At 40.1% G+C, this 9,817-nt stretch overlaps 1 protein-coding gene across 2 annotated transcripts in view; it reads left to right on the forward strand.

The window, feature by feature from the left end:
* Positions 1–9,817, forward strand: part of znf236 (zinc finger protein 236) — a 53,951-nt gene that overhangs the window by 14,960 nt on the left and 29,174 nt on the right. For both annotated transcript variants that reach the window (XM_032518476.1, XM_032518477.1), the window contains exons 10-17: positions 321–593; positions 1,346–1,549; positions 2,351–2,483; positions 4,041–4,301; positions 4,598–4,830; positions 5,885–5,986; positions 9,415–9,557; positions 9,680–9,783. In XM_032518476.1, coding sequence (XP_032374367.1) covers positions 321–593; positions 1,346–1,549; positions 2,351–2,483; positions 4,041–4,301; positions 4,598–4,830; positions 5,885–5,986; positions 9,415–9,557; positions 9,680–9,783 — 1,453 coding nt within the window. The remainder of the gene's footprint in view (positions 1–320; positions 594–1,345; positions 1,550–2,350; positions 2,484–4,040; positions 4,302–4,597; positions 4,831–5,884; positions 5,987–9,414; positions 9,558–9,679; positions 9,784–9,817) is intronic.

The raw sequence follows: 9,817 nt of genomic DNA on the forward strand, positions 1-9,817 counted from the left end.
CGCTTCTCTATCGTCATCATGTTAAACCTGCCAATAGCGAGCCAAGTAGATAAGCCAGTTTGTGATTGGTTCCTGCAAAATAGTGAACTGAAAACAGGAGAATTAAACGTGCAGCTGTCCAGACCGAGCTGCAGGGCCAAATCAAATCGCCGGCAGTGTGGGCAGGGTTTACCCAGTCTAGTTTGCTGTTGCTTTTAAGTGAAAATTAAGTTTCATTAAATTGTTTCTTCTTTTATATAAACTTGTTTACAAAGATAATAGATTAGTTGGTAATGAAAAGCCATCAACTGGCAGCTGCTTCATTCTACCTTCCTTTCCAGGCTCTATCAGGGAGGAGAATGGTGTCCGCTGGCATGGCTGCCCCTACTGCTCGAAGGAGTTCAAGAAACCCAGCGATCTTGTTCGCCACATTCGCATCCACACTCACGAGAAGCCTTTCAAGTGCAAACAGTGCTTCAGAGCTTTTGCTGTCAAGAGCACCCTCACAGCACACATGAAAACGCACACGGGTATCAAGGCCTTTGAGTGTCAGTGCTGCCTCAAGTGTTTCTCCACTTCTGGTAGCATGAAGGTGCACATGCGTCTGCATACAGGTGAGAAGCAAGTCCACTTCATGAAAGGGTTATTTTTAAAGCCAAACTGAACACTTTTTTTTTCACTTTATTGGTTTATTTCTCATTTCTATGCCAACACAATTAGTATGCACATAAGTAAAAAGGAGACATCAAGCTTTCAACATCATGTTTGCAGCAAATGACTACAACTAGAGCCCTCATTTGCACTAATGTGTTTTCAATCATTCTGTATTCGCTTCTTCTCAGTGAGATTACCTTAAAGAATTGGACTGGACATAACATGTCAGCATTAGTGTGAATAAACAGAACTGTAACAGTTGACTTACTATGTGCATCTGTGCATTAGTTTTTGTCTCTCTAATTGCTGTGTGGTGGCACTGTCTATATTAGGTGTTCACTTTAGCTTTGGTTATGTGTTAGCTCCAAGCTATGGCCTTTGATAGATACGTTCTCAGCTTTTTTTCTAAGGCTTTGTGCTTATACAGGTCCATGTCTTTGTCACTTTTCCTTGTGCTGTAAATGGGTTTCATTTACATATACTGTATATTGTCTCCTGCTAACTGAAAGGCTTTGTAAGCTTTTGTAGACAAACATTGAATAAAATGATATGAACTTGCATACATTTTTGGTTTATGTGAGAGTTTCATATTCATTTAGATTGGTTTAGGGGTAGTGGATTCTGATAAATTTTGTAGCTTATTTTTTAGAATCAGTTTAATTCTCTAAATATTAATTCTCCAAAAGTTCCTTTTTCCCCCCACTTTTTCCAGGTGTACGTCCTTTCCCCTGCCCTCACTGTGACAAGATATTTCGTACATCCGGCCACAGGAAAACACACATTGCTTCTCACTTCAAAAGCTTGCAGCAAAGGAAACACAAGTTTCCACGGAAAACCAACAAAGCCAAAGTGTCCAAGAGTAACCTACCTCTGTCTGATATCCCCCTGCAGGAACCCATCCTCATCACAGACTTTGGTAAGAGCATGTGTTAACAGGCACATTTATACACACGGGGTGGTGTGGCATCTGTGTTCATGATTGCAAACATACACATACTTTTTTAGTTGTCCTGGGGATGAAGTGGAATTCATTGTTCAGTTTAGGGGTGTGCAAAAAAAATCCATTCGTAATCCAATTGCAATTCAAGCTCTACCTTTTCAAAATTGATTGATAGAATTTCAAAAATCGATTCATATTATTATTTTTTTTTTTTTAAATTGTATGTCTACTGCAATCGCATGATAGATGGATGGATGGATGGATAGATAGATAGATAGATAGATAGATAGATAGATAGATGCTTTATTGATCCCCCAAGGGGAGATTCAAGGTCCCAGTAGCTTATAGACACAACAATAGATCACACACAACATACATCATAACAGGTAACAAACGTGTGTGTGTGTGTGTGTGTGTGTGTGTGTGTGTGTGTGTGTGTGTGTGTGTGTGTGTGTGTGTGTGTGTGTGTGTGTGTGTGTGTGTGTGTGTGTGTGTGTGTGTGTGCGCGCGTGTGTGTGCGTGCGTGCGTATATGTACGTACATACATAGATACATACATTGGAAAAGTGTCTACATTTACATGTTAATGTTAATCGAGAATTGTTTTTGAAAATTGATGTTGAATTGAACAGTGAACCTAAAAATTGGAATTGAATCGTACACCCCTAGTTCAGTTGCTCTTCGTTTATGTTTCTTTGTGTGCTGCGTGACTCTGCACAAAATGAAATGTTTTTTTTACATGGAACACATGTTGCTTCTTCACATGTTGCTTAACAGGCCTCATACCATCCCAAAACCCCCGCTTGGCTTTCCAACAATACCTTGAGGTGGTGGGAAGTGACCGGCCATACAAGTGCCAGTTCTGTAGTAAGGCATACAAGAAATCCAGCCATCTGAAACAGCATGTCAGGTAAAGCTTCTTAATGACACTGCAATTCCAGTACAGAATGTAGAAGAATTGAAGCAATGTGACTTTTTCAGGGTCAATACATGTATTTTTTGATTAATGTGCTGATAGTTGATGCACTTTCTTCATATACAATACATCATATTGAATGGAATATTTTTCCTGAGAGACAACATATGAGATGATAGAGGATAGTGTCTTTTTACACACAGTGGTATTAAATGTTTTTGGAAGCATTTATACAGAGAATAAAAGTGGCCCAAGGATATAGCCTTGGGAAGCACCACATATCATAGGGGCCACCAAAAAGGAAACAACACACAACTACTGGTACTGTTTGACAAGGAGGACTTAAACAAGTCAAAGGAAATGATTGTACCTTTTCATCTTTTTCTTTTCCCAGGCCAAAGTTTCTACTTGAATATTTGGCCAAGAGAAGGAAAGTTTACCATTATGGAGTCTCTCTCCATCGATGTTTAACAGAGAATGGATTCATCAATACTATTAGGAGATTCCTGGAGAATCTTCAGATTTGGTTCTAAATGGTTCTTAGAATCTAAGTCTAAATAATCACATCAGAGAACTACCGAGAATAGTTTTCAGCTTGGCAAGTTCACTTTCTGAAATGAGTTTGATGTGTTAAAAATATCCAAGGTGGGATGAAATTAAATGTCAGACAGAAGGGGGTGAGAAAAACGAGTAGTTAGCAGATGGATAGAGGAGAAGCAGCAGGGTGGTGTTCAGCATTTGCAAGGCAAGAACAATCACAATTTCCCATTATACATAATCGTCAAGTCAACCTATTCATATACTCTTATTCCCATTATTGCAAATCCAGTACTGCAATTAAAGGACGCTCAGAGACATCTACCTTAACATCACTGGCTCTTTTCAATAACTGACATAACACCTTTTTTACAAGCTTTGAAATACCCCTGTCAATCATGAATACAACAGAATATTGAAATAGTAGCACTAGAATGATAAATAGCCTAATAACATAGCTCTGACCTATGTATCTCCGTTGAATTTTCTAGCCTTTACATTATGAAAGACCTCCATCATTTGTCTTCTTTTCAATATTCAGAGGTTAATCAAAAAATTGGCACTGTCACCCCTGCAGTGCCTTCAGATCGCTGCACCTCTCCATCTGCACCTTTGTTGGTGGCAGATGGAGATTAATGTCTTGCATCTCAAATAAAAGATCCATATCTGTAGTGACAGTTCCCTTGATTCCCTTATTAATCTGGAACTGTGACTTAAATAAAAAGCCAGGGAATGTGTTTTAAATTACCCAACTAATAAATGGTTGTGACAGTTTGCTTCAAACCATGCATAGTAACTTTCCACCTTGCTCGGAAGAGATAACGTTTTCTGGGGATAAAATGTTAGGTTTTCAGAACATAATATTAGCACCATGTTTAATCCTTTGGTAATGTCATCATTTGGCTGTGGCATTTATATTATCATGCCACTCTTTGTGTCCCACTTAAAACTAAATACTGAAACTGCAGTTTCATATCTAACTAGCTTAGTGCTGCTATCCTTTCATCATCCCAGGTCTCATACAGGAGAAAGGCCCTACAAGTGTTTGCAGTGCAGTCGGGGTTTTGCCTCCTCGGGAGTTCTCAAGGCTCACATCAGAACCCACTCAGGCCTAAAAGCTTACAAGTGTTTGATGTGCGACACCACGTTCACCACCAGCGGCAGCCTGCGACGCCACATGACCACCCACAGTGACCTGCGGCCTTACATGTGCCCCTACTGCCAGAAGACCTTCAAGTCATCGCCCAACTGCAGGAAACACATGAAGACACACAGGTCTGGGCTTTGTCTGTGTGTTTGTTCATGGCTGCGTTCGTTTGTTCTTTTGTATACTTTATGTCATGTACATTTTATCCAAAGAGACTTAAAATTTCTACACGAGTAAAAGGCCACACGCTTCTGGAGCAAGTAGGGGTTAAGTGTCTTGCTCAGTTGCTGTATCGCTGTGGGAATTGAACCCAGATCTCCCACACCAAAGGCACGTGTCCTATCCACTTTGTCATCACCACCCATTCCATAATTACACACTAATATATCAAATCTAAGCCCTGTCTTTCTTCTTGCCATACCAGGTATGAGCTGGCCCAGCAGCTGCAGCCCCAGTCAACAGATGACCCGTTAGGAGGGGGCGCTGTGGCCCATGATATGCAGGTGGAAATAGAGGGCGATTCCCTCCAGCAACCATCTGCTACCTCTGCAGAGCAGCAAAGTATGCTGGGACTGGGCCAGACAGAGGTTGTGAATGGCAGTCAACAAGTGACGTTGGAGGCACCCCTGACTGACCAGCCCCTTGTACAAGGAGAAGGTAAGCCGCAGTGGCACATCATAGATGGATTACTGAACAGGTCTACCTGGTATAGGGCCAGGGTCCCTGGACCAGAGTCTGTATGGATTAACTGTTTAGATTTCTTTGTTGGAAAGTCAAAGAGACACAAAAAGACTACAAACGGGTGCAAAAGGACTGTGAGGAGACAGAAAATTACGACAAAGAGACACACATTACCACAGAGATGTAAAGTTATTGAAACTAAAAAAAATGTTAAGTCAGAAAGAAAGAAAGAAAGAAAGAAAGAAAGAAATTGGACCAAAAATATGTTGCCATTTTGTTGCAATGAAAATGTCTGGCTTTTGAAAGAAGTGTCAAACAATGGAAACCTCTCAACCCTCTCTGCAGTGTGTTCAGTATACACTATAACACTCCATTTTCCGAAAAATAGGACTCAGTACTTGACTTCAGCACAAGGAGAGTAATAGCGTGGCCTGGCTGTAAGCCATCTCCAAAGACCAGGACCCGGTCTCGGAAAATAGAGTTCATCACTGTCCTTTAGAACAGATCACTGAGAACTTTTCCACAATTCCCTTTTTGTTTCCAGTTTAGAATTGGCTTATCTTAAACTACTTCAGTTTAAAAATGTATCGCAGGTCCAGGACTCCGGACCTCAGCTATCTATATTTGATAACATTTTAATAGTGTATAGACTTTTTTTACAATTTACCCTCCATACAAAGGTTTAAAGGAGGAGACAAGTCCATAGAATGTAGTATTTTCATATTGTTCCCAAAAGCAGCACCTATGGCAATAAGCTACACCTAACCTGTAGTTAATATAAGCAATTCTTTTTACACACAATAAACTGTTTATATGGATGAGTGACACGTGGAAGTGCAGTGGGCAAACAACAACAAAGATGGAGACAAAAATAACAACAAGACCAGAACAGTTTCACTTTAAGTCCACAGTACCTTTTTTTTTTTCCGACCTGACTAACAGTCAACATGTCCTGTTAATCCACCTTTGTCTTTGTGAGTATCAAACTAATCTGTTGTGTTGCTCTGCATCTCTTTCTTGGTGGTGCCAGACTCATATGTGACTACCCAGCATGCTTTGCCTCAGAATATCAGCCAGTTTGAGTCACCAGCACTTCCTCAGCCTGCTTTTGACCAGCAAGCTCTAACGCAAGGTACACACACACACACACACACACACACACACACACACACACGCACACGCACACACACACACACACCTTCTGGCTCACCCATTTCACTAATGTAGGCTTTTCCATTCAGTTTTCAAACTATTATGTCCGTAATGCATGGAAATACACTATTGAGTATCAATCAATCAGTTTAAGTAAAATGTGCTCCTGTCAGTTCCTTCAATTTATGCATTAAACACAATTATAATAACACAAATATATGTGCAATAGGGGCGGTTTCTGATTGAAAATTGATTGATTACTAGTAATAATAAGCTGTAGCAAGTCCCTTATCGTTTCAGTAATTGCCCTGCAGTGTTTTTGGCTGTAAGAGATAAATTATTGCGGTGTGTGCAAAGGTTTCCCCCCCCCCCCCCAACCCCTAATTATTAAGTTGTTTGTGATATAACTTGTAACATTGATCCCAGGGGTTTCATGCGGATGTTGTATTGTTTTGTAATTTGTAACTTACTGTCGTCTCACTTCTCTCAGTCTCACTTGGTAAATTGCTGCAGCTCTAAGTTCACAGGGGCGCGTGCTTTGCTTGGCATGATGTTCACACACTGGGTCAGCAGCCAAATGAATGGCTCTGTGCCACAGCGTGTATGGTTGCGTCTGAAATCGCATACTCAATATGTGATATTATACATTCTTAATATGTACAGTATACCATCGTTCATACTTTTGTGTAAATAAACTGTAGTGTGTATCTTTTCGGATGTACTAGGCTGTCACTTTTAACGTCACATCCCGAGAGTCTCCTTGCCGTTAAAGAAGCGTAACCATGGTAACCCCTGCCGACCTCGGATCTAGAGGCATCGCCCAGACAATGCTTAAATTACCAAAAGAGGGAATAACTGGACCAACATTTAAATATGTTGTAACGTAATGCTGTTATGAATGTTGCATTGTGTGATACTTATGACAGCGTAGCGTCCAGTAATGCATACTGTAATATTATACTGGAAATAGTATGCACATTTGCACACTATTGGATTTATTCTAACAAATCTCACATACTCTACATACTCTAGCCTACTAAATAGCATGTCAATCTGGAATTTGGGACACAGACTATAAAGGAACTGCTAACATGTTAAAAATCATTGTTGCTTTGAATGGTTGATAACAGCTTTTTAAAAATGTACTTGATGTGGAAACAGCCCTTCAGTTGGAAATCAACTGAATATTTAAACACAGATATTCTCAACACATAAATGAGCCCTCAGATGAATAACTTATATGACTGTGCGCGGCTTGAATACATTTATTGTAATTCGCTTTGGACGGGCGCGTCTGCCACATGAACGTAATGTAATAACTTTATGAATCCTGAGAGGGGAAACTAGTGGGCTCAGTGGTAGAGCGGTTGCCTGCCAATCGGAAGGTTGGTGGTTCGATCCCTGGCCCTGCAGTCCCACGTCAAAGTGTCCTTGGGCAAGACACTGAACCCCGAGTTGCCCCTGGTGCTGCGCATCGGAGTGTGAATGTGTATGAGTGTATATCTGATGAGCAGGTGGCACCTTGTACGGCAGCCTCGGCCACAGTGTATGAATGTGTGTGACTGGTGAATGTATCCTGTAGATGTAGAAGCGCTTTGAGTAGTCGCTATATAAATACAGAACATTAAATAGTGTGGTCGCCAATGCACGCACAATAACAAATGACAAGCAATGCACAAATCAGACAGCTCACAGCAGACAGCATCATACACAATATACTGCCACAGTAATATAACACTTACACACAAACTCCAAGAGAACATTAGTGGGGCTTGGATGCCCGCCTAGCTACTAAATCAAATTAAAAAAACAAGCACTATAAAAAAAATATATATGAGTATAATCAATGTATGAATAAATAAAAAAGCAGGCCAAAATTAATACACCTGAAAACAGGACTAGTAAATATGAAGTAATTTAAAAGTCCCACAGTTGTGGAAACACACCAAACAGGATGACATTCAAACTGAAGTATGGTCTTATCTCTCGTTCCGGTTCTTTTCTCAAACCAGTAATCACTTATTGTTATTATCACACATAATCAAATGGGAATGAGCAGAAAAAACATATGGATACTTAACTATTGATTTTCCGATCCAATAACTAGTTACAGTTACATGTAGCATCTGCGCTACAGCAGTGGTGGAAGAAGTATTCAGATCCTTTACTTAAGTAAAAGTACTAATACCACACTGTACAAATGCTTGGTGACAAGTAAAGGTCTTGCATTGAAAATGTCAAAGTATGAAAGAATCATCAGGAAAATGTACTTAAAGTATTAAAAGTAAAAGTAATCAATGCTGAGAAATATTCACATTTTAGAAACTGGAAACGATCTAAACAGTTCTGTCAGTCAAGTAAGTGTTATAGGCCTACATATTGGTGGGTAGTTTAATTTATAGAAAAACTGTATTTTCTAAACTACATGTGTTTTGTGTGCAAAAGTCCAAATTTGTAACTAGTGACTAAAGCTGTCAGATGATTGTAGTGGAGCAAAAAGTACCATATTTTTCTCTTAAATGTAGAATGAAAATAAAATAAATATAAAGGGCAAGCACCTCAAATGTGTACTCAAGTACAGGGCTTGAGTAAATATACTTAGTTCCATTCCAACACTGTGCTACAGTAGCAATCACATTGCTGCCTGATAATAAGTGAACACTCTGTTAGGTTAGGTAACACTGGAGCAGCAGTTAAATGCTCTCTCGTCACTGGTCTTTCTAAATCCATTTATTAATGACACTTAACAGCTATTGTGGTCGCATTAAATTCTTTGACTAGTGTTTTTTTTTTTTGATGCACAGATTTCTAACAGTAACTTAGACTCAGGGCTGTGCATCACCTAACATATTTCTGCTGCAGGATGTACTCCATAGGCCGGTCAGTAATCATTGGCAGCAGTTTCAATGAATGATGGTGTTGTGCTCACAGTTCAGTCATTTAAAATCAATAAAAGCCATTCTTCCTCCTGGCGAACTTTCTACATGTTGTTTTGCTGTTTTGTGCAGAAGTTGGATGGAAAAAAAAAATGCGCACCTAGATTTCATAGTTTATTAGTTTTTCTACAATACACATGCTTTATTGATGTATCAACTGCTTTTGTGCTGAGTTGTAGATCCACTTTTGCTGTGAAATGCCGTGGCATCGGGCCTTCTGCCTCTTTAAGGCTTGGCGTTTTCATTCTAAAGGCTTCCATTGCTTTCAAAACTGCATTATAGTATCTAGCATTTACACATGTGTCATGGCAAAGTGTATTTGCCAAAAACGGCTGAATGATTATTCAATTAAAAAAAGAAACATTTCATTTTTTTTAAATTTCTTGTAGAGACAGTATTTTAGTCAATGCTAGTGGCTTTTCATCTGATCAATAACTCAAGAGACTGACTGTTTTCTGTTGGCTCCCTCCAGGCTTCACCATCACTGAATCAAGCTACAATCAGTCCCAGTTCTCTACCGTCCAGCAGCTGCAGGATTCCAGCACCCTGGAGTCTCAGGCCCTGTCTTCCAGCTATCACCCCCCGAATCTGCTCCATGTTTCCAGTGCTGAGGTGGTGAGTCCTGGGCCTCCACGTGTGCCCTTAGGCCTTTTCTACACGCACTTAATGGCCTTGTAAATGTATTTCTCTCTGCATTTTGAGTCCATTTTGTTGATTTATCTTTTTTTTTCATCTAGACAAATGGGCTTCTTCAGCAGAGCAGTCAGGATGAGCTTCAACTGACCACTGAGACACAGGACTACCAGGAAGACAGCGAGGACAACAGCAAGAGAGCCTACAGGTTATTTCTTGTGTGTGTGTGTGTGTCTGTGTGT

The sequence above is a fragment of the Etheostoma spectabile genome, chromosome 6, assembly GCF_008692095.1.
Source record: "Etheostoma spectabile isolate EspeVRDwgs_2016 chromosome 6, UIUC_Espe_1.0, whole genome shotgun sequence".
In the NCBI taxonomy this organism is placed as follows: Eukaryota; Metazoa; Chordata; class Actinopteri; order Perciformes; family Percidae; genus Etheostoma; species Etheostoma spectabile.